At 39.9% G+C, this 25,401-nt stretch overlaps 1 protein-coding gene across 1 annotated transcript; it reads right to left on the bottom strand.

The window, feature by feature from the left end:
- Positions 1 to 373: 373 nt before the first annotated feature.
- OC90 (otoconin 90) lies at positions 374 to 21,059 on the bottom strand. The gene is made up of 14 exons (XM_005143819.2): positions 21,014 to 21,059; positions 17,273 to 17,338; positions 16,996 to 17,055; positions 16,539 to 16,713; positions 12,630 to 12,742; positions 11,224 to 11,352; positions 8,622 to 8,678; positions 6,228 to 6,278; positions 5,848 to 5,904; positions 3,822 to 3,971; positions 3,364 to 3,459; positions 2,380 to 2,554; positions 1,167 to 1,273; positions 374 to 684 (listed from the first exon to the last, which is right to left on the bottom strand). The coding sequence occupies exons 1-14, from the start codon at positions 21,057 to 21,059 to the stop codon at positions 374 to 376; spliced, it is 1,593 nt and encodes a 530-aa protein (XP_005143876.2).
- Positions 21,060 to 25,401: the final 4,342 nt, after the last annotated feature.

Below are 25,401 nucleotides of genomic sequence, written 5' to 3'. Positions count from 1 at the left end.
TAGTTGCAGATTGGTTTAATTAAGAACCTGAAATATTTAGCCACCATAAGCAAGATCCAGTCTGAACCAACTAGGCAGTTAGCAAAATCAGTCTCTGATCAGAGCAGTTTTTACATAGAAATCAAACGAAATTATACAGAACAGTGTGAAATAATCATTTATGGTAACATCTGACCTAAACAGGTGGTCCATAGCGCTGACCTCACTATGGTAAGAAGGTATACAGCCTAACATCTAATACTTAGTCTATGATTATGTCACTTGTGTGCTGCAAAGTGTAAGGCAGGCACTGGAATGATAAGAAAGAGCAAGGTATGCAGTGACTGACTATGAAAGTATCCATGTCATTCGTCAAGTGTGTGGTGGTAGTTGGTTATCTGCCTCCATGTTGCACAGCTCTGGAGTTTCCAATGCGATGATGTGTATCTCTCTTTGCTCTTCTTAATACGCTCCCCAGTGGGCCTTCCTCCTCACTGCTCTCCTCGGAGCTGGAAATCCCTGTGCCTGTTCCTGTGCCTGTAGAAGGCCTTTCATAGGGGTCACTTTGACATGAGATTTTCTCCTCTTGGCACTCTTGACTGTGCGGAAGTTGAAGGCTTTCATTGAAGAAGGCAGCAGCCATGCACTCGGCGGCTGCCTTATCACAAGCGCACAGTAGTTTCTCACATATGCTCCAACCAACACCTGAAAAAGAAGTTTCAGAATTGTTTGATAGAAGTTAAAGTTAGTCAATGTGTCATTTGCCATGGGAAGATGAGATTTTGAAAACAAAATTTTCCAATTTTTCTTAAATTTTAGCTTCTGAATTCACCTTTTACCATCTAAAGACAAGCCTGACACCAAGGCGCTGGACAACTGAAGGTGCAACTGCTTTGGTAGAACTTGTGAATGTAAGGACACCAACAGCTGACTTCTCTCTCCAATCAAAAAATGTCTGAGTGTAGTTTTCTCAGCCTGACCAGGTCACATCATACACAGTGGTGTAATTCCTTCTATCTCAGCTAGGAAAAAAGCTCAGGTTTATAGTAAACATCACAAACATTTTGTAAGCCAAACTTTTGTGTCTCTGTATTCAGCTCCAGCAGCTCACATGGTGGCATTTGATCTGTAATGCTTTGATACACACTGTCATCAGGACATTGGAAGTTTCTTCTACACAAACTCACAGTTTGGTTTATGATCGAAACACACAACTTCAGATCTTGAACTTCTTTCTTCATGACATCCAAGTTTCATAACTTGCTCTATACAACAGTGATGAGAGAAGCAGCACCTGAAATAAACACTAGGTGTAAGTGAAAAACACTACCTACATCACAGGGTACTCACAATTACTTTACCTCTTTATTTTCAATGTCTGTTAAAACGAAAGTCGCAGTTTTCATATCGTGGAAAAATATTCTCCATCAAAAAAGTAAAACAGCCCAAACTGTTCCCACTGTCCTCCCATACCTGTAGTTTTTAAGGGGTTTGTTTTAATTTTAATATATATTACAGTTGTAACTGTGACCTACTAAGTGCTATACATAGTGGGGCCTTGATGTTGCCCCAGCTATTATGAACTTCCACACTGGGACAGACTTTTAGGTTTAAATGCAACGCTCTCAGGGGAGATTGCTTTGGTTGAATTGTCTTCATTGCTCCAGAATTCAACCTTAAACAAGGGAGATTTAGGTGAGATATAAGGAAGCCATTCTTAACTGTGAGGGTGGTGAGGCACTGGAACAGGCTGCCCAAAGAAGCTGTGGCTGCCACATCCTCAGAGGTGTTCAAGGCCAGATTGGACAGGGCTTGATAGAACCCTACCTAGAGCAAGGCATCCCTGTCCATGGCATAGAGGTTGGAACTGGGTGAGCTTTAAGGTCCCTTCCAACCCAAACTGTTCCATGATTCTAGGAATTGCTGCTCTTGGTCAGCCATGCCATGACAGCACATGGTCGCCACAGCAGGTCTCTTGGCTGCAACTCTGGCATTCACTTGTGCTCTACACTCTTCTGAAAGACAGGGTGGCAGAGGTATATAATGCTTCATAAACCCTTTTCCAAACCGCCTCTTAGCCAAGTTTAACAGCATCTTTTGATTTACTCTTCCTTATGCTCCACTTACTTACCATTATTCTCCTTTCTTGAGTCAGTAAGTCTCTTCAAAGCATTGATGCTATAATAGAATCTCTTAGTGACATCAAAGAATTTAATGTTTTATGTGTTTAAGTGGATTTCTTTACCCCCCCCCCCAAAAAAAAAAAATGTGGGGAAAAAATGTGGCCTCACTACTGGTATATAGCTATACGAGGCCCAACAAAAGCAATACTGATCTTTGTTGGTCCATGCACACCTAATAATACCCACAGGTAATAGCAGATTATAGAAGAGCCCACACCTGTCCAGTGCATCAGTAGGATAACCTCTCCCTTCTTGGCCACAGTAGCAACCGTAAGACTCAAACTCCTCTGGGCATCGCTCAGTTAAGCAGAACAGCATTTCTCCTAGCTGGGGCAGCTCCCGTTTTGCTCTTCCATTTCCTCTCTCTTGCAGAAAGGTTAATCGCTCACATACTGTAAAGCAAAAAATGTTAATTGATACATCGTGTTTTCACTGTTTTGGGGGTTCTCATGTGATGAGAGAAGCATTTTCAGGGTGATCAGAAACTTTCAAAGACAACTTTTTACTCTTTCTAAATGATAGCTCCATTTCATGAGCTATGGCTCTTAGATTAATATTGAATAGAACAGCAGAAGTGTGCGGGGGAAAAAATGAAGATATAAATTATATTTCAAATTGGATTGCCATAAGAGTGCTTTGTAATCCTTCATAGACACTTTTTTCTTCTGCAATATTCATTCCTAGCTGATCAAACCTGTGCAGTAGTTTCTGTCTTGGCTAGCTCAGAAAATACAATCCTAACCTCTTGTGCTTACGCAGTGATGTGCAACGACTACATTGCTGACGGAAACTCCTCAGAGTGAGGAGCAAGGGAAGTTCCTTTTATTGCTTCCACTGCTTGTAAAATAAAGTAACTCAAAGATTCAAATACTGCCCAAAAACAAAGCCAAGAAGAATCATTCAGAGGGCTCAGTTTAGATCTGGTACTGTATGAGAAATGCACTTATAACCTAATCATAAATAGTTTCTGTAAGTTTTAATGAGAGCACATGGGTGGAAGAGAGGAAACTGTCCAATTTTTTGGAGGTGAATACATCTCCTGTTGTTCTTGTAAATACCAATACATAGGTCCTTGTCTAACTGGTTTAGAAAAACTACAATATTTATATGTAATATACATATACCTACCTATAAATGTAGAGGTAGCTGAATATTTCATTTCATTTCATATAACTGGGAAAAAAACACCAACTTCATTTACCTTTTCCTGCAGGTTCATTGGCTCTCCTGTCAGACAGTACCACCCCCAGAGCTATTCCAGAAGTTGTGCTCTGGCCACCCCTTGCAGGGCTTGTCTCTGGAGATAACATATGCATAGATTAGACTTGCAAAGGCAGAAGAAACACTTCTTTCAGTAACGGCTCTAAAAGTTCATATTCTGAACCACAATCCATTGGCAGTCTCCTAGCACTTGTTTAACTCATAGTTGGAAGCCTGTTCATTAATGGTTAGTTAAGCTTTCCTGATGGGTATTGGACAATGAACTGTCTCTTTCAGTGCAGTCTGTATTGTGCGCCCTGTATTCTATGTAATCTATCCAGATTTAGGGAGAAATAGTGTCATTCTACTTATCTGTGAGAAATGTTGAATCTTCAGGTAGCTGTGAACAGGAACAGGAGACTGCTGTAAGTTGGAATAAACATAATCATTTTTACTTGCCCTTTTCCTTTGTCTTTGCAGATATGACTGCAGGAATCTTCTCTGTGGGAACAATTTTGACTAGCAGTGAGTTAACACCTCCTGGGAATGAGGCTGGGGTCGTGTTTATCTCTTCCACTGACACTACAGCTTCCATAAATCCGTCTTCCTCTGAATAAGCAGAAAGAGGAAAGCAGAAAACAACACAGGAAATAAACAGTAAGATTTTCATTTTAGATAGTTGGTCAGAGTAATATCCTCAGGCAGCGCTGGTGCGAATTGATGGTCATAGAGAAGAAACATTCAGGATGAAAACTGGAAAATCAAAGAGCATCCACACTAGTCATTTCTTCACATCCTTTGCCTTTCAGAAGATAAGACTCTGGTTAAATACAGCAGTTTAACTGCTGTGTGGTTTTTAAAACCTTATATGTTGCTGCAAATAATAGGGTTTGCTGTTTAGTCAGCCCTGCTGAGAGATGAAGTGCAAAGGGAGGCATCATGAGATGTCATTTTCAGAGTAAACTGCTGAAAAAAGAGGTGTCAGTTCACATGAGGGTGACAAACAGAGAGAAACATTAGTAAAGGCAGGAAAATGACTTGACTGATGCAGTGCTGGGCAACTAAATGATGCCTGTGTAGTAACCACAAGGAAATATCAAGGAGAAAATAAGGTTAAATAGAAAGATAATTTTCAGGAGATTCTTTATCCTAAAAATGGTATTTGTTTTTTAAATTATCTGAAGCTTTATTGTTGAATGGGAATCTTTTGTTTTATTTTGGAACTGCTTAACACCTCCTTTCTTTTTTAAAGCTTTTTTGTATAAGCTAACTTGTACATGAGTTGGCCCTTTCCAACCCTAACCTATGATTCTATGATTCTATGAAACGAAATCAAATTGATTAATTTTACCTGAATGTCAATATGAAGAATGTGGCATTTCACAAACAAAATACTTGGAGAATACTAGTGGACATGTGTTTTCACATGTTTAAAGCCTTTCCTTTTGAATTCCAAGGGTCAACTTATTAACTGAATTAAACTCAAATTCATCCCATTTGTCCCTCTGATGTTCTGGTTTTAGTATGTGTTGGAAATGACCTGCCATATGATAAGAGAACAGATTAAAATGATGAAAATCCTGCTAAGAACACAACGAAGCCCATGAAAGGTTGCGGAATGAGATCAATAGCAACATGCTAGTTTTAATAGCTCGGCAAGGTGCACATTTTGTGTCACTTTGACAGTGATGTGTTAAAATGAAAGCAATTCCTGCCAGATGTAGAAAATAAAACTGGAACTGGGGAAATGCACTTAGCTAAGAATAGATGGTACAAGATGGTACAATAATCTTCCAGGAGCCATGCAGGTCTGCAAGCAACACAGGTTTTTGACAGAGGAGAGTAGTTAGTGATTTTGACCAGTGCTTAGTACAGCAGTGCCAAATGTCTGTGGGGTGGGAGATATGGATACTGCTCAGTGTAATAAGTGTCAAAAAATGACTACTTTCTACATCCCATATTCAGTGTTTCTTGGTATTTTTCTGGTGTGTTTGTCTATATGAATGTTTCTTTCTACAACAAAGGGGCCAATGACAATTCCCAAGTCTACCAAGGGGCTCCGCTTCCAGCTGTAGCTACTGGTGTGGCTGTGCTCAAAGTGCTAATAATTGCAAAAGCTCAAGCAGGGCTTAGACTGAGAAAGAATTCTGTGAAATTCCATGTTATAAAGAAGGAGGAAAAATCAAACTGAACCCTTCTGGCAGCAGGTGCTATGAATGTAATTTAAAGGATCAACCATAATATCAGAAAATCTCATGTGAAGAGGTTTTTGCAAGTAATGAAGGATGCAAATGGATGGCTGGAGGCAGCAAACAGCTGATGCTTCACAGTCTGGTTTTATTGTTGGTGTATATGTGATCTGACCCTAATCTTAAGGTTATTTTCTGGCAGCCCTGTTGTCACTGCATAGATTGTTAACTGTGATGCTTTTAGATGAAGTATTGCTGTGTCAGTCAAAGAGGAAGGAAAGCTGAGAGTCACTGACCTTTTATGGAGAGGACGGGGGGAGCAGGAGCTGTAACTCTGTGGTCCCTTGTGGTAACTGCACAAAAAACAGAAGCATCGTGGTAGTGACCTACCTGCTGCATTTCTGCAGTGTATTTTTTGACTGAATTAACTGAAACATCATAAAGCTGAACGTCACTATTAGCCTTGCTTTATAGAGGGTGATTAGGAAAAGCAAAGTGGTTTGCTGAAGGATGTGCAAGTCAGTGGAACAACCAGAGTGTTAAGAACAGCATTATCTAGAAATCCTGTGCTGCAGATTTTTAACTGTGACAGCACAGAGCTTCATAAACCAAAATCCAATTTCACCTTCAGTAAAGAGTGCCTGATTCATCAACAGCAGTGTAATCAGACTCTTACCTCTGGCTCTGGAAGTCCCCAGGACCATCTCACTGGGCTCAAAGGACTTCACTGTTGAAGAAGGAAAATGTAGACTCAGAAAACAAGTTGCCAGCACAAACTCTTATGAAAAGTCAAGCTGCTGAGAAAGCTTTCTGAGCAGTGCAGGAAGTCAGGCATTTCACATATAGCGATCTGCCTGTTTGTATCAGCAGTGCATTGATTGTTGCAGACAAAGCGATGCTGATAAAATAATCTTATTGCTGCGTTCAAATAATGTGCTTTACAGCACAAACGTGACTGAAATAGCAAACTCGATGTTAAATTCATTTGACAGATGAATGCACTAAAGAGGGTTAGGTATAAAATTTCACTGTTGCACACAGAAAGATGCCACATTGCTCATAAGCACCTGCTTTGAGAGTAAAGTGTTTGCCTGTATTGAAAGTCAAGTATAATGGGCAATTACAAGGCAAAATACTTCCCTAACCTCCAATTTTATTTTTTTACCTGATAAAGTTATTTTCATTTGTCAGCTACCTTTTGATAAATTACAAACATAGCTATCAAATGATCCAAAAGTTCATCTCTGCACCTTTTTCATGCGTTAGAAATTTGTGATGTGATCAAAAACGTCTTTGCCATTGCTTCTAAGTAGTACTTAGCTTTGGTTTAATACAATTTCCATGGCTGTTGATGCTGGAGCTCATTTGGGCTTAAACAGAGAGACAACTAGTTAAATGGGAAGTAGTTCTCCAAATGTTTCCTTCAAAGTCTGACTATTATGGTTTGTAGTGTGCTTTCAGCTTTCTGAAGTTCCCTATGCAGGTTTTTATCCCTTGGCACTATTTTGAACCTTATGATGAGCGATACCTCCTTAGAGACCATGAGTAATCATTTTTTCAGGAAGAGATTGCTACAGATGTGCAAATGCAGGTGCACACACTCCTCCAGGAGTTCTCAGGTTTCTATTACCAAGCTTCCCAGCAGCAGCTAGAAAAACATGAGCCAATATTGGAGCCGTTGTTCGGTGAGAACAAGAAATATCCAGGAGAAAACCCACCGTGATACAGGGGAGGTATGGAGAAAGAGCCAGCACTTACATTCAGCATGAAGCACCCTTGTTTTGTGGCACTTTTTTAAAAATAAAAGAAAAACATTTAAAGTCTGAGGAAATATTTCTTTTTTTTTTAAATGAGGATGAAAATGAAAGGGGAAAAAAAAAAAAGAAAAAAATCCATATGATTTAATGTTTTTTCATTATTCTAGATTCACGCTTTGGGCAATGGCTTACTGAGAAATGCAGGAGAGGACACAATAGCTTGAACCTAAGTTCTTAAGTTCCTCAAAAGTACAACTTTCCACCTCTTCTCAAGTGGTCAAAAACAGTGTAAATCAGGCCCTCAGTGACATGGTTTAATGGTGGTCTTGGCAGTCCTGAGGTAATGATTAGACTTGATGACCTTAAAGGTCTTTTCCAACTCAGTTGATTGTATGATGCTATGAGTGGTTGCTTGGTTGCACCCATCCAGTGCACAGTGCCTTGGTACTTGTTAGATACAAGGTCCCTGTACACAATACTGTGGTTTTGTTTGTGATTACAAGAGTGCATCAGCTAAATTGGACTATGGAACATCAAAGACTGGCTTCTGCATTTCACTACTGTGTGAACTGGACCTTACTTACTAGGTGTGCCCCCAGTACCACCCAGGACTTTGGATGATTTCTGCCCATAACCTCTTGTGTTGCAGTGCACAACATGCAGGTGAAAAGTAAATAGTTCTCTCATACTACAGCAATGAGATTTTGTGAGCATCCATTCCTGAATAAGATAACTTGATCACAGCAGTAAGAAATGAAGATTGTCAGAAGAACCACTTAGGAACTCACTTGGGAGGTACCAGAGTAACAGGGACTTCAGCCTGGATCTCTGTAAGTAAATAAACCCCTAAAATGCTGGCTCACTTGCCACAGATTGTGCTTGGTTTTTCCTCATGCTACAGCTTGATCCTTTATAAATAAATGTCTCTTTAAAGACAAGAAGCATACAACTGGCTGTGGGACCAGTGGCTGGCATCTACGTAGCACGTGTCTGCCAGACGGCTCACCTGCTTCTACCTGTGTTCTCAGGGATCAAAAAGGTCTGCTTTGATGAAAACAGGGTTTGTTGTGGAGTTCTTATTCTCAGCCCTTGGTAAACTTACTGTAAACACTGGTTAGGCACATCACATTGGGTACAAATTGAAAAACAGCACCTTCTCATTCAGCCTTGGATTCAATCACAAAAACATTCTATCTACTTTTATATCAGTCTTTCTGGAAGGGTAGAAGGGAAGCAAACAGCTCGGTTTTGTGTTTTATCCTTTCAGCCTCTGGGAGCTGAAAACAGTGCTTCCTGCACTGCAAGTTGCAAACCTTCTTCCATGGATGCAGTTGCAGGCTGTGTTCCATCAATCCCATGATGAAGTAAGTCTGCAGAAATAAAAGCACTCTTACTTCAGAGAATCACGGCTTAGGATGCTCATTAGACTGGATCTTGGCATAACATGATCAGAATGTAATTGCTTCATAAATATTACTATTATTGTGCTTTTTGTATGTTTACTTTGTATATAAATATGTATATCATATTTATATTATATAAATATAGCAAATCCGAACTTAATTATTGATAATTACAGTAGCAGTATTAAAATCCTGCCTTACTATTTATTCATTGCTGATACTAAATCCTACTCAGTAGCATGCACTACAATAATAATCATTATAAAAGAATCCCTCAGTCTCTATCACAAAGAATTTCAGCCCAAACAAGAGAAACTGCCTGGTGATCAGCATTCTTTACATTCCCATTTCAGCACGTACTTGAATACATAGCCAACAGTGAAGGTGTCAAGATAAGAATTAAATACTTAAATGCAAATCTCAGATGTTTAAATCAAAGCACTTGGTTAGGATGCTTGTTGGAGCAGGGCCCTAAATGTGCATGAAAATAGAAAAAGGATCCTCCTGAAAATGCTTTTAAGTTGCTTTTAGTGCATTACTTCTTCTATTATTTCTCAGTGAAACTCAGGGTTCTCTTCTGAATTCCTTCTCAGAAAAAGGAGTCATTTGACTGAAGTTTTCCTGTGCACCTGAATAAACACTTGTCACAAAAATGGTGCTTTGGTTTATTGGGCTTTTTTCTCTTCCTTTCATGTTTTGGCATCTTGCTAAAACTTTGCTTCTCAGAAAGGAATCCTCTAAATAATCGGGTTGTTTTTCTGAATATAAATTGGTCTCAGTTTAACACCCTGCAGTCAATGAATCACAGAAATGAGCACGTACCCTCCATATGAAGTGTTGTCAGCTCTGTCTTGCTGCTGCCTTCTGAAAAAAGAGAAAGTTCTCTCATCAGCCAAAGTGAGAGGAGGGTGTTTGTCACTGCTTAATCTGAATAGGGCAAATCGGGAGTTCATGGAATTTATTCCTGTTAGCAAAGATTCAGGCAAATGCACCCCCATTTCATTCAACTTTGTAATAATGAATCTGCCAAAATGTTTTTCCTAGAAATTTGTCAGATGGGGTCATTATTTTTCTTTTAAAAGCCTGAACTGGCCAGAACTACACAAAAAGATAATAACAGGAGTGAACACTAAATAAAGATGTTTCATTCAAAGGACTTTATTTTTCCATTAATAAATATAACCAGAAGCCTAAAATTAGAGAGCTATCGAGTGAGCTAAAATTGAATCTATCTTTATTAGCAGAACTAAAACTAGCATGATTTTCCTGTTAGCACCTAACAATTTCCCCCTTATTTGTAATGTGTTGGAACTAACACACTCTCTATTAGAGCCATCTGATCCCAGTCAAAGATTACTGGCTTACACAAAGCTATTTTCTGCCTTTGATGCACACGTTCCTGTGGCATTTTCTTCTCCAGTGACCTATTCACAAGGGGCTGCACATCCAGAGTCTGATAGAGATGTGTGTATCCGTCCTTATTTAGCACTAGGGTCTGTGAATCTGAGCCAAAGGCTTAGAAAAACTAGCATTGCTTTTTCACCTCCATCTCAGCTTGGGAGTTCAAAGGTCTTCCCCCTTGCTATGCTCTGATTGCAATACATATGAACTAAGTTTTTAATCCAGCCCTGTTCCCACAGGACAGGTATTCAGTCTTAGAAGGCTGTAATTTCAGCTACAGAGCACAGATCCGTGTATGACAATGGAGATAAATATCCCCTTCATCTTTAGATAGGATTTTGCCTTCCAAGATGAAAACCAAGTAACAGAACAGAGTAGGTTTATTTTTGCTTTTCCAGTTAGTTTTTACATGGTTTGAGGAATATTTGGGCTAGCAATATTTTGGCAGTTTGGCATTCCTGCTAGTGACCTCAAGGGGTCACTAATCATCCCAACTATCAGGTTGGCAAAATCATGGAATAATAATCATAGACCGATTTGGGTTGGAAGGGACCTTAAAGCTCATCCAGTTCCAACCCCCTACCATGGGCAGGGACACCTTCCACTAGACAAGGTTGCTCAAACCTATGTCCAACATGACCTTGGACATTGCCAGGGATTGGATGCAGGAGCTTCCTGAGATAAAAATTCCTTCTTATCTAACTGTAATTTCTCTGTTGCAGTTGTGTCTCTTGACTCTTGTCCTGTCTCTGTGCACCCCCAGTAAGAGTCTGGCTCCCTCTCCACACCTCAATAGCCTACACTACTATTGAGGACAGAAAAGAGATCTACCCTGAGCCTCCTCCTCTTTCATCCCATGCTCCAGCCCCCTTAGCAGGTCAGGAACCTCTCTTGGATGGGCTCCAGGACAGCAATTAGTCTACCTTCTTCTCTCTTGGAATTCACTTGAGTAGCAGTAAATGGAAAGGACACATGAAACGGAGAACAGGTCAGAGTGTCAGATAGATATATTGCAGGGGAGTGCCCAGCTACTGCTTCATTCTTGGGTCAGATTTGATGCCAGTGGAAAAAACTGGCAGGAGGAGGCAGTCGATCAGGTCCTTATTATTACCTGTAAGCAGAGGTGGACAAAAGGAAATATCCAGTCCATTCAAGGAAGAGTTAATATGTGCCTTCACCAAGCATTCAATGGCGTCTTTGTTACAGTTGCAGAGGAACTGTTCACAGGGATCCTCAGACTCTGGAAATAAAACAAGGATCCAAACGAGATACTATTAAAAAAAACCTTTTCCATCACCTGCTTTTTCCTCCCTGTGAGGTTTGTGTTTATGTTCATTAATGCAAACCTATTTATACTGTGATTTTTCACATTAAACACAGTCAAGTTTCACAGTCCAACACTGGTTGTGAAATGCCAATGTAGCCTGACACAGCTAATTGCTTCTATTAAGGACTATAGAGCAGTGCTTTACTGCCTCTAGTTTTCCCATGGAAAACTTAATCCAGCTGATACCAGCTTTGACATTTCATGACTTCATTAATATATCCCTCCTATCTCCAAGAATTCAAAGTCCAGATGCCAAGCTTTTCATGTAAGATGTGATTTAGTTCTTCTAAAGGATATGAAATAGTTTCAAAGGAAATACTGTTTTCCCACTTCAAAAACTTCTACCTTTTAGAGTTTCAAAGAACATTGACCTTTCATAGCTGTCACCCTTATATTTCATTTTTTTTGACATGTGCTATTCTTTTAATGTACTTTGACCATTATAGATTGGCCTAAACAGCAAAAATGATTTCAATTTAAAACAAGAAAAGGAAATTGAATCAGATTGCTTAAGCAAGCTGTAAGGGTATTGGCTTGGGGATTCTTCCCCTCTTTGCTGCTCCTCTTTTCCCCTCAAATCATGTTCTAGGATATCATCTTTTCTGAGAGCCAGTACTTCTTGAAAAGTTATATTAAAAATTATTAGGCATTAAAGAGCCCCACTCCACACTTGCCAGGACTATACCAGCATTGCATGGAGTAGCTCCTATTGTAACGCCATTGTCTCTGTTGTCATTGGCGATACTGTTGTAGCTGAGGAGTGTATATAACCCTGTAAGCAAAAATACTTTGAATCCCTCAATGTATATAAAACTGAGACTTTAAGCTTTGGAAGAGAGCTGTTTGTGAGGTCTTTCCCCAGCACCCACTGCATTTCTGATGTGTGGAGATATCTCAAGCATCTCAAGCAATGCCAGTGGACCTGCAAGGTCAGGGAAGCCTCAGTCTGCTCATGGAGCCCTGGCAAGTTTCTACCCATTTGACTTCAGTTTACCTGCTTAGTTGGGCTTTGATACCTCTTTGTATTCCCATTTCCATTCACTTTTGAGCAGAACACTTAATCCCTTAAAAATCCACATGAGGAGGTGGTTTCTGCTAAATTTATATATGACTTTGGTGGGGAAAGCAAAACGAGCTTCTTGGTCATGGTGAGGCTCCAGCATTAAGCTCCTGTGATGGGTTAATCTTACCACAGGTCAGGTTTTCAGTAGAGCAGCTGACATCAGTAGAAATCTTTGATGGGTCCCATGTGCACTCCATCTCCATCGCTTCCTCATAGCATTTGCGGTGCTGGAAACAGCATCTTAAAGAGTGAAATAACATACAGCCCACAGACTCTAGTTTCAGTTCAAGCTCAGATTGCAATGCTCTCATGTTGCTCTTAAGAACGCAAAAGATGCTAAAGAAGAAAAAGAGGTCCTCAGTGTTGGTCCTTAGACACAAGAAAGGCTGAGTACTACTTTCCCCGAAGTCAGTCTAGTGGGATAAATACAGCTGAATGCAAAACTCAGTGGTGGGATCAGGTCTGCAGGCTGTGGGAGACAACGCCTGCATTTGTGTCCTGCTGCAGTACCTGAATTCTTACAAGGACTCCATAGGCAGTTTAAATGAGAAATCCACTTCCAGTATCCAAATACCCACCCACAGCACTCACTCCCAAACAGCACATCATGGCTCGGCTCTAGAGGTCTTGGATCCAGCCCTGCCACAACCTTTCTCACTGCAGATTTGGAGAACTACACAGAGGCTGTCACTCACAGAGGGTTAATGTCTCTGCAATGCCTTGTGAATCCCTGTGTCTCGCTGAGAGTATATAAGTCTGTGCAGTGTAGCCCTCTGTTTCTTGTACTTTCTCTGCTATGCAACAAGCAGAATTAAAATACAGTTATGGGAAGGAGCCACAAATGCCTGAAATGCAAACCTCAGATGCCTGCGTGACCACTTTAGCTGTGAATAGCAATGAAAGTCAACTAAAACAAGCAGCTCTTCATCAGTCATCTCTTCAGCTGTTTTTGAACAAAGTCATCTCCTTCTATATTATAACAGCATCTGTGTGCACTCACATCAGCTATAAATGAAATATCAGTACAACATTCAGTCATCATTTACCCCATATAAAATTGTTACAAAGATAAAGCAGGAGCTTGCTGCTTGATTTAGACTCAAATATCCTAATTTCAGAGAAACAGACTCAGAACATGAGGCTGTTATTGAATTGCCATTGGTCTTGTCCATGCTGAATGCAGAGACAACATTAACACTCAAACCCAGCATCTGCTGCCAGGAATCACGATGCCACATGATCATGATGTAAGGAGTTAAATTTAACTAAGCTGATGTGGGATTTTTGTTAAAGACACAGTGAATGTGTTATTACACATCATCCTCTGTCCTGTGTGTGCACCTAATGTGGACTGAAGCACTCCTGCACCGATCAGAGCAGGGAGCAAACAGTCTCCTTTCTAGGCTACACATTGACTTTCTCACTTCCTATACTTAGGAAGCATTTAATATTTAATCACTTTCTATATTAATGAATTATTGCAATGTCCCTCACAACCATGGAAGCAGTCCAAGTCTTAACCACAATCACACTTTTGACTTGTTGAAAGGCATTGGTGATGAGGTTTGTTTAGGTTGCCAGCAGTGGTTCAGAGCTCATGAATAACAACCCTAATTATTCTATGATTCTATAATAGCATTATCCCAGATGATGAAGTTTCAAAGCCCAGTTCCTTGCACTCCAGGTCTCTACTTCCTGTTGGTTGTTTTTTCTGTTGTAACCTGGTTTAGGAGAATGATGGAATGTATTGAACAAAGGTGAAGGCAAATAACATTCAACAGAGAGTCTCTGATGGTTCCTCTGCACCACAAACACTACTATGCCTTGTTTTGGAGGTGAGGGTGAAATCTGGAAGCTCCATCAGGAGCAGGGTTTTAAACACAGAGCTAATGAAATGTGTCAAGACCCATTCCTTTTTGTGCCTGAGATCTAGTGAGGTGTCAGCATGTAAAAGCATAATTATACAAACTCCTGCAGTTCTTGTTTGTTTGAAGCATCACAACTGCATCAACCCTGAAACAGTTCATCAGAAAATATACTTTCCTTCACTTTGTAAGAAGGGAATTGTAAGACGTGGATTGTCCTCTGGGCATGGTTCTCTTTCTCCCTTGACTATGGAGGCTCCTAATGGAACCCATGGATTTGGCTTCTAATTTCGATATGGCAATAAACTATTTTGGGAAGTGAGAAAAGGTTGGTACAACCCTTTTCCAGTGCCTTAAAACCCTACAGGGAGATGTTCAGCCCCTGTTTACGAAACAGAAATGGCAGTGACAACATCTGAGGTTTGCAAAACTAGTTTCCAAGAAATAAAGTTAGTGAAAAGATTACAACACACTAGGAACCATGTCTGACAAAAACAGACACTGGTTTGATGCTCGATTGAACCAAAGGTGCATCTGTGTCAGTGGCAAAACAATAATCAGTCTCCATTTACTGCAACCTGCAGTGGGGTTGCTATGCCACTAAGGAAACCTCACTGCAGGGCTGCTAACTTATCTGTAAACACTATGAGACTCTATGGATGGTTCTTGGACAAACCTGCTGATAAATCATTCAGCCCTTTCTGTATTTATGCTGCTCTGCATTAAAATGAAGCTAAGTAAAGCAAAAGCCCAGGTGCTCAGCTCCACAGGTATCAATGCATTGAACTGATTCAAGCTCTTATTTCAGCATGTCATCATGAATGCCAAGAAAAGCTTTCTTAAGAAGTCCCATGGGTTTTTTTTCCAATAGCAGGGTTAGATTTTCATTTTCCCAGCCATCCCATGTTGGAAAGGGGATGGATTCATTTCCATCTAGCTATAGGCGCTGACCCTTTCTGAGCCACTGCTGTCTTCGCTCAAGGAATTAACATATTACATTGTTGGAAGAAACCTTTTTTCTATTTAGACATGGATCTTGGTTCTCTTTGAGTTTCTTTTCACACCTCACACAGGTATAAGCAAAAAAGCATTTGATTGTCCTGGCCTGACTTACATTTCTTCTCATTAGCCCAGTCAGGGTCTGCGGTAGCATCCCTCCAAAGCACAGAGAGGAGCTTGGATGGTTTAGTTCCTGATGCATGATACTGGAAGAAGCCATTGAATTACATTGTTCTGCTTTGCTCCCGGGTGCTCCAGTGTTCATGACACAGGTATTCAGGGCAAGATCTACTTAACCTCCTACCTGCCACTTGAAGTCATGCTCAACTGTAACCTGATTCTGTTGATGCTTAAATCCCCTTCAGATGCCAACATTTTCATTACAGCCCACTATGATCTTACACTGCTCCCAATACCAACACTTTGGTAAGATTGTAAGCTCACTAAACCACTCAGATTAATACTCTCCCACTCACCTTAATAACAGGCCTTCCAGGCACCAACTGATGAGTCAGACAGAATTTCCCAGTACAAAGAAATCCATGAGGTTTTCTTCACAAAGAACTGCCCAGAATTTAAAGAATTTAAAACTTCTGGGTAAAACTTGTCAAGGAGATGGGGATGGTGTTTACTTATGCTATTGCATTAGTAACTCACCTTTGCAACCAATTTAAATCAGCTGTGCCACCAGAGCTGCACTAGTGGAACTGTATGCAGGTGTGGGACTCTGCTTTTATCTCTAGGATGGGACTATTTCTCCCCAGTGAAGTGTGGGGAGATGAATTGATTCTGAGCCATAAAGAAAAAGAAGAAAGTGGATCATTATATGCTATAGGTTATGACCACCCCAACTTCATTTGTTTCCAAGCTATGCTGTAAGACAACTGGTATGGGGTATTGGCCCAGGAAAATGATAGTGCTGATCAGCAGGTAGGAAAAACATAAGACAAAGCTAATAAACCAGAGCTGAAATTGTCTTTTGTAGGTTATATCAGATACTTAGATTGTGTGTGATGAATAGATTCAACAGGGTTAGAAAACATTTATAATAACTCTGAATAATACTCTTTTCTTACAACTGTCCTTAAATTGTTTAGGCAAGTGTTACACTTTGGGTCATCAGAGCATGAAGGCACTGACAGCCAGTCAGGGCAGATGGGGCAAACACTTACTCATCAGCTTCATCCACAGGGAGTCCTTCCATCTCAAACCGACAAGAGCAGCCATAGTCTTCAAAATCCCTGGGACAAAGCCCAGTAACACACTTCATTCTGTTCACGAAGTTGAGCAGGGCAGGGAAGTTTGTGAAGATGGACTGTAACCAGGTGAAGTGAGAACCCAGGCAGTCTGGAAGGAGAGCAGCCACAAAATGCATGGTCAATGGAGGTGAGCCTGGTGTGGGGCACACATGAGTGATATTCATGTGAAAACAGAGCCTAAACAAGGCAGGGACATTGAGCAATGCTTGACACTTGTCCTTAAACCATGACAACACTTAACAGTATTTAGTATTATGGTCTTTGAGGAAATCTACAACCTCAATGATCCCTGCTCTTTTTCAGTGTATATAAGATGAAACTCCATGGGATTTCTATTCAGTGTTCAAGTACAACTGGAACACATACTTACCAAAAAATAATGCAACACTTTCCACATTCTGAAAGACTCCATTGAAAAATGTGGCATTGTCTGCAGGAAAAAATAAACAAAACACACTTCTTTTTATAAGGTAAATGACAAAAGCTGTCCCCACACTGCCCCGGTCCTGCTTCAGCTGGTAAACCAGTTTGAGATAAGCGTTACTAGCTGTTCACTGACAGCACGCACCGCTGTGATACTTCTCAAGTACAAGCGATGCCCCACTGCCATGCAATAGTATAGAAAGTAAAGCTTAAACCATTCTTACTCAGGATTCTCTCAGGTGTGTCAAGAAGCTCTGGCAGGAATGCTGGCTTCTCCAGTCCTTGGCCACCTGCTTCAGCAAGCACATTTGAGGAGAAAAAGATTTAAATACAAATGAAAACAACAAATCAAAACCATATACCTACTTCATTATGACACATACACTGCAGGCATTTCAAATACTGCACTACTGAGGTGCTTTATCAAAGCCATGAAACACTTGCTTGGCTCCATCCACACCCAGAAAAGCCTGGAAGCATACTGATAAGTACCATTGACTTCAGCTTAAACCGAGGTATTGCTGGTGAAGATGTGCTAACCCTTGTAGGTTAGATGTGTTAACTCTTCTGAACAGCAGCACTTGCTGGCGTATATCAGTAGAATTGTATAACACTCTTTTAGTTGCCCAACTACTTTCATTGTCCCAAACTTTTCTACTCTGTAACCTTGCGCTCTTATTTGAAGCATGGCTGTAACTAGATGACCTTAAGGTCCTTTCCAACCCAAACTATTCTATGATTCTATGATTTTATGATTATTTGAAGACCAGAGTTTCGTTTTTGAGTCCTTATTGCCTCTTTTCCCAAACTATTTTTTTCTTAATTATGCTTTTCCTTTTGAAGATGTTGTGATGTATTTTCTATTTGCCATGTCCTGAACGAGGGTGAAATCAAGACTTGTTCTCTCCCTTCCCGTTTTTTCCCTTTCTTATTTTTTTGCATTATTTTAGGAGAGAATGTGTTACTTTGTTACTATATCTAAACTGAAGGGTTTTTTTTTTCTTTTAAGGTATTAAAGGCATTTAATGGCTCAAGGTTCTAAAAACTGAAGAAAAACCCTAATGTTAAATTCATGGCATAGCTTATATCTCAGAAGCACTGGCATTAGGAAAGCTGTCTGTGGTCTCTATATAAGATTCCAGGAAAGAGCTGACAGTTATCTTGCCAATCTGTTGCATTTCCCTTCCATAAATGTAAGTGTAAGAGAGTAGAGTAATGGGGTTTATAGATATAGAAGGCTTAAAGCTATGTTTAGCAAACGATTAGGAAAAAATAGGACTTTTTCCTTAGATCATATATAAGTATCTTCTCAGGATGTCTACAACTTTTATGTAGTGAACAAGATATTCATGGTAAGAGCCATATGCCTCCAGCAACTCATTTCTCAAGTTTAGTGGCAGGATACGGATATAGGATTGAGGGAGGTAGGAACAGGTTGTTCCTCTTCTGGTTTTCTTTCCCTGAAAGTCTTGCTCACAATGAAAAGCTTTTAGAAGACCAGCAATCCATCAGAAGTGCCCTTCACTGCAGCAGGTCTGAGGGGACAGACTGCTTTCCACAAACCACACAACAACTCCTGATAAAGGGTGGCCTTTTCACACAGCTGAAACAGGTCTGTTGAAAGCTTGACAGCCAGGAGTAAATCAGATTCAAGCAAAGCAATGGTGTGCCTTGCAAAATAAATAGCACTGAATGCTATATATTCGTACACACGTTTGCTAAAGAAAATTGCCCCTTACTTTTGTCTTAAAGCCTGTATTTCCTCTGCAATGACGAGCATCCTTCTCCCAAGCCATATTCTTTCAAGCACGTCTACAGCCATGTTTCGGCACACTGTGTAACACCATGGTTCAGACTCTGTCTATTGATGAATAGCCAGTGATCATCCAGTCCTTTCAGCAAAACTTGGGAAAACATGAAAATCCCATTGAGTAGCAATGAGACAGAGAGAATTGATAAAGCCACATTACCTAACTGCTGAAGTTGTGATTGCTCCAGCATCCTTCATTTGCACTTAGTTCTTCTCAACAAACTTCATTTGCACACACTCAATTAATGCATACATGTTTGAAGCTCCCCTAGAGACAAATCTCTGTCACAGGGTCAGCAGCTCAGTAAACCTGTGGCTCTTCCAATCCTTTCATTGCAAAGAACCATATTTCTAGTTGTCACTAAGTCAAGATCAATGAGCCAATGTTTTCAATAAGTTTGCTTCATTTTGTTTAAATTGTCATGAGATGGACAAAGAGAAAATACTTTCTGGATGAATTATTCTCTTTTCTTCTTTTACTGTCATGTCTTTTGGTCCTGTGTTGTTCCCTGCAGAGCCAGTGACAGATTGTACTATAAAACTCAGTCCTTTAAACCTCAGAAGATCCTGGGGATGTCAACTTCTCTTTCTTTTCTCTAAAACCTGCTAACTGACTTGTCACATGTCCTGAGGAGACTCATATTATACATCAGCTTTCGGGCTTTTCAGTTCTGTACCTTATCCACAGAACTTTCAGACACATGTAAAAACCTTTCTAGACTGTGCCTGTGATGTTGGCACTCTGGCAATGCTTTTCTGCAGTGTTATCTTAAAAAAAATATCAAAAAAACCCATCAGTGCACATCCAGGTGTGTTTTGCAATTCTGGGTAATTAAAATGTCATCATTTAGGGCATGGATGAAGTTATTATAACCCTCAGTGAGCAGAAACCTCAGCTGTGCCAGGATAAGCCAAGCAGCAGCAAACCCAACTTGTTTGATTTATTGAAGGTAAATCACATTAGGTTCTCACAAAGATGCTAGTTCATGCACTGATACTTGTTTTAGTCTCAAAGCAGAGATCAGCAGAATAGATGCCACATAAATATAAACCAACAACCGTCTCCAAACCTAAAAAGAGTAACATTTTAAGTCTTTGACCTCAGATTGTGCTTAGCTGGGGGAAAAGACCATAAAAACTGTGCACAGCATTTGAGGTTTGGGGAGAAATCCCTTTTAAACATTATGTAGACAAATTTCTGAGTGTCCAGATATTACTGAGTGCTCTAGATATTATCAATATATAGTTCTCTACACATCTGGGGACTAAATATTCCTTTATTCATAATGGATAAATGGTGTAGGTATTTTGGCATTCTCTATCACTGCAGTGGGAAATGCTAATAATCTTTCAGATTTCTATTCCTATAATAGGAGTCTTAAGGTTCAGCTTCATCAGTATATTTTATCCCATATGTTTTCTGTTAGAACATTTTCTTTACTGACTTCTAATGCTTGCAGCCCCTGAGAAGAGAGGTGACTGGTGAAATTGAAGTAAATCACTGCAGAAATTTGTCTATGCCAAGGTGCTGATCTTTCTTCTCCCTGTAGAAATAACCCCATGGAGTGACTAGAACTGATGTTAGACCTTCCAAGAGGCCTTCTCTTCACCTGCACACTGCTACTCACAGCGCAGGGACTGCAGAGATGTGAAATATTTGCCCATCCCTATCACGGGGAAGGTCATTCACCCATGGCAAGAAAATCTGAAGAGTTATGTGAAGAAAATTATTCATAGTAAAATGTGAAGGAGGAGTTTTATCTGAACACGAGTTATATTTCAAGATTCACTGAATGGTTTGGAGAATTTAGACAATACACATGTATTGAACAAGTAGAATCTCTTTATTTTTAACTTGCAACTTCTTTAGGGTCTAAAGGATTTAAATAATAACCAAATGCTAGCAGAAAGAAAGTTGCAGTTTGTTTGGTTGTATTTTTAATCCCATTAAATGTTTGTTGCTACATTACAAGTTCTGGGAACAATACATTTATAAGAACTCCATAGATAAACTTATTTAAGTGCATTTGAGCATTGAACATCAGGTTTGAGGGGGCAGAAGGTGTTCTTCTAAAAGATTGTTTCCAAATGCACAAACTCACAACAGTATTTAGACATAAATGTCAAATAATCATGAAAATACATTGCTACTCACCACTGTACAACATCACTGACATAGACACCAGCAGAATTGCAATCATTTTAGTCCAAAGACAAGAAACAGTCACACAGCAGACCGGTGTGCCTGGAGAGTTAAGTAAAATATTAGGCAGAATGTTATCTCTTGAAACAGGGAATGGGAAGGCATCAGCTTAGAAAATCATTGTTTTGTAGCCTGGCCGTATTTCTGCTTGATACAATTTAGTTATTACCCTTATAGTAAATGCACATATTATGACAATGGTGAGCCTTATGTGTCCTTCAGGTTTTACCAATGTCCTCTATAAGCAATATTTATTTCAGTATTGCATTAGGTGAGTCAACAGGCTCAGCCAAAGCATCATAGACAGGGAGAGTTCTTTTAGCAATAGAATGGTGGACTTGAAGTTTCTTTTATTTTACAAACAGTTTTTGCATCCTAGTTGATCTAAGAGGACATTTAAACAATTCTTTAAACTTTAATTCCTTAAATTCTTTAAATTGTTTAAACAATTATGTTTAAATGCAGATACTGTGAAACACTAAATCAAGAGACATTCTGGGATTACTTCTATTGAACTCAGTTAATCTGCAATCCATTATACTAGTTTTCTTCACATCACAAATATCTCCCACTCTCTAGTCAAACTTTTACTCTAATCTGCACTGAGACTGACCTAATGCATCATGTCTTTTCTTAATGATAAACACGTTGTTAAGAGCTTTAAGTTTTGGGTATGCTTGTCCTTACATAAATGTATGTAAAGAATTCTTCTGAAGCCTTGCACTAGTATTTATTAGATGACAGATAATGGGTTGTTTTTTATCTATACTCCCTGATTTAGAATGATTTTCTATGTCAGGCATGGAATTTTTTAAAGCCAAATAAATGAATATTTATTTATCAGTTTTCAAATATGTATCTACTGTTGATTATCTGCTCTCTTATTGTCAAATATCACATTAATTCCTATTAAAAATTGCATTATTTCATGAGGAAGTGAGATTATAAATCTAACAAACAGCTCTGGATATTTATATAGTCTACTATCCCAAATCTCTTGCCTATGCTTCAGTCTACAACTCCACAGTTCCAACTAGCTTATTCTACATTGTTTCCTTCCTGATTCCTGTGTTACAGAGTGCATCTAGAAAGACTTACCTTGAGGGATATTATTCGAAAGTAGTTGGATGGAGGACAAATGGATTTCAGCATAGTCAGTACTAAGTTATTTATACCCACTTGGATATATACCTTACCCATGTGATCACTTCCTTTATCAGACCCGCTTCAACATTTATTAATTAATTCTTCTGGAAGATTCCTTAGAGTCATTATGCTCACAGTGTATTTTAGTAATGTAGCTCCAGCCATGTAAAGGATCTATACTGGGAAGTCTGTTCTGCAGGTGCATTCACCGTATAATGACCTTGCCTAATACTCTTGGCTGTAATTAAATAACAATCATCTCATTGTTATTAATCACTCACAAAATCTCCGGGGCATGTGAATATGGCTTTGATAGCTTAGCAACAAGTAGTGCTCAGTGATGAAAGATGAGTGAAAATTTACACAGCTTTAAACACTGGCATTCCTCGGAGTTGAGAAGTCTTCTCCCATCTATCCGCAGTGGCTCTGATCCAAAGCTGAGTGAAATCCAGGGGAAGGTTCAGTAGTGAGCTTTGGGAAAGCTTCTCCTCATTGGGAAGATGTGCTTTCTGCCAGGGTCAGACACCACAGCCCTTCACAAATGACATTAACAAAGGCAAACTGTCCACTGAGTTTTAGCATGGAAAAGTGAGAAGTCCACAAACTGGAAATTGTAGAAATACATACATGGACAGGAGGCTTGAGTCCTCCAAGACCTTCAGAAACCCTTTTGACCTTTCTCCGCTAAGATCCTCCTAGAGAAGCTGTTGTTATATGGGCTGAATGAGCCTGGTCACATGGGTTGAAAACTGGATGAATAGAGAGGGCCAGAGGGTAGTGATCAGCAGCACAAAGTCTGGTTGGAGGCCAGTGACTATCAGTATAGGTGTCCAGGTTTGGGCTCCTCAGTATGAGACACACATGGACAAAGTTGAGACAATCCAGGGAAGGGCCATAAGGATGAATAAAGGACTAATTTCTGTCTGAAAGCAGAAGTTGTTATCTCTCATATGAGGAGGGGCTGAGAGCTGAGCCTCTTCAACCTAGAGAAGGCTCAGGGGGATCTAATCAATGTATATGAATACGCGAAGAGACGGTGCTCAGTGACATGACAAGAGGTTCCCTCTGAACATCAGGAAATGCCTTTTTACTGAGGGGGTGACCAACCACTGACACAGGATGCCCAGATTGCTTGTGGAGCCTCCTTCTCCCTCCCCTCCTTTGGAGATATTCCAAAGCCATGCAGACATGGCTTTGGAATCACAGACATTTGCAGTCACTGGACATCTGGGCAACAGGCTCTAGGTAGCCTTGCTTGGGCCGAGGGAGTGGACCAAATGACGTCCTGAAGGGCCTTCCAACCTCAACTATTCTGTGATTCAGTGATGATCTATTGATTCAGTACTGACATGTTGACACGGAATGACAGGGTCCAGACACTATTTCTGTGACCAGCCTTACCAAGGAACTTTACAGAAAACATGGCAGAAATTATGTGTTAATGATATAAAAATTCATTTTCATGTGGGTTTTGGCGTCTCCATTTGCAGGATCCAGGGATTGCCCAAAGAGCATTTTTACTGCTTGGAAGAACATTTTCAGCTGGACAAATCATAGGGGGCTTGACTGAGCATAATAATAAACACGAGACTGCTGAGGTGCTGGTTTGTCCATATGCCACCATCATTTCTGTACTTCTGACAAACATTCATAGAGGTTTCTCGGGACTGAAAACCCTGGAACATGGGAAACAAATATGTTTTCTTAGTGCAGCCAATGTGTTCACTTTTTTCATGGAGCTTTTTCATTCCTTCTCTTATTTTGAAGTTTTTCTCATTAACTTTCATTATTCCCCTGGGAAAGCCAAACCTAAGTCTAACATAACTGTGACAAGAAGGTTGCCATTCAGGACAGGTACCATTAATCCTTTCACAAGATACCCATTACCATGTGATACCTTCTAATTCTGTCCCCATGAACATGCTTTGGGCAGTAGATCTCAGGCCTTTCCAGGATGTTAGAGTGGAGATGGTTGTGACCTACCCCCAGTGCCAGACATGGCTCAGGTACAACCTATTGCACTACACAGGCTAGCACTCTGTCCGAGGACTTGTATTCCTGAAGGAAAAACACAGAATGATTTCTTCTAAACACAGAAGTGCCCTTTAGCTTGGAGACCAGTGCTACAGCTCAAAGCTGATTAAACTTATTAAACTAATAATAAAACACTCTTTAAAAAGGGAAGCCTTTCCCCAAAATGCTTTTCTTTTTGATACAAAGTCAAACTGACTTTAATGATTGTTTCCTGCCTTTATGTTCTTGTTTCCATGTCCTTCTGCCTGAGTTCTCCAAAAACTTAATGATAAAAATGTATGAAATAATATAGGTGGGTTTTTTCTTTAATCATGTCTTCGGGCTTTAAGGTGATTTTGTGAGATTTAAAGGCAAATCTGTTGCACAAAGATGCAATTCACTCAGCTCCTCACAGCAGAATACAGAATGACATTTCTTCACAGCACTGCAGTACCATGGCCATGTTAATATTCCCAATTCATATACTCTTTGTATTGATATTCCTCTCTTCCACTGGCTAACATTTGGTATCAACTGTAATTGGTGCTACTCCAGTCTATCCTGCTCTTTGATATAACAGAAATGCTTCCCTCATACTATTGGGCACAACAGGGAAATGTATTTTGGAAGAGGGATGCTGCATCACCCCTCTCCCCGGGGGTAGAATTCCTTATGATACAACCTTTCTTTTTGGCTTTATATTACTTTGAACACATATTTCTTCAATGAAACATCAATGTGCACCAGCTGTAGTGCAAATAATCGCATTTTCTTTGAAATGTTAATAGTTTCATGATGTATTTTGGGTCAATAGCAGCATCACATTGCTTCAGTGTAGGAAAAACATAGTGTGGTGCAATTTGGTTATTCTTTTTTAGAGCTGCTTTTAGTTCACCAGATGTGCACTTAAGGCAGGAGTGATCTTGGTGAATTCACACAGATTTACCACTGGGTGCAGGCACAAGAGGTGTGAATATTTACTTGGTGAATCTGCACTTTAGGTGCTGAAGTAATGGGAGACTCTTGATTTGGAATAGTTGATAATCTGCATATGTTCAACCCCAGGCAAAACCCTCTTTGTCTTCAGTATTTCAGGTTGCTTTTAAATTACCTTGTATTCATTAATTGTGATTCTCTTATTTGTAAATAAAACTAGAATGAATTCTTTGCATTCACTACCC

The sequence above is a fragment of the Melopsittacus undulatus genome, chromosome 1 (assembly GCF_012275295.1).
Source record: "Melopsittacus undulatus isolate bMelUnd1 chromosome 1, bMelUnd1.mat.Z, whole genome shotgun sequence".
NCBI classification, from domain to species: domain Eukaryota; kingdom Metazoa; phylum Chordata; class Aves; order Psittaciformes; family Psittaculidae; genus Melopsittacus; species Melopsittacus undulatus.
Note: the sequence above shows the minus strand (reverse complement) of the source record. Positions and strands in the feature narration are given on the sequence as shown.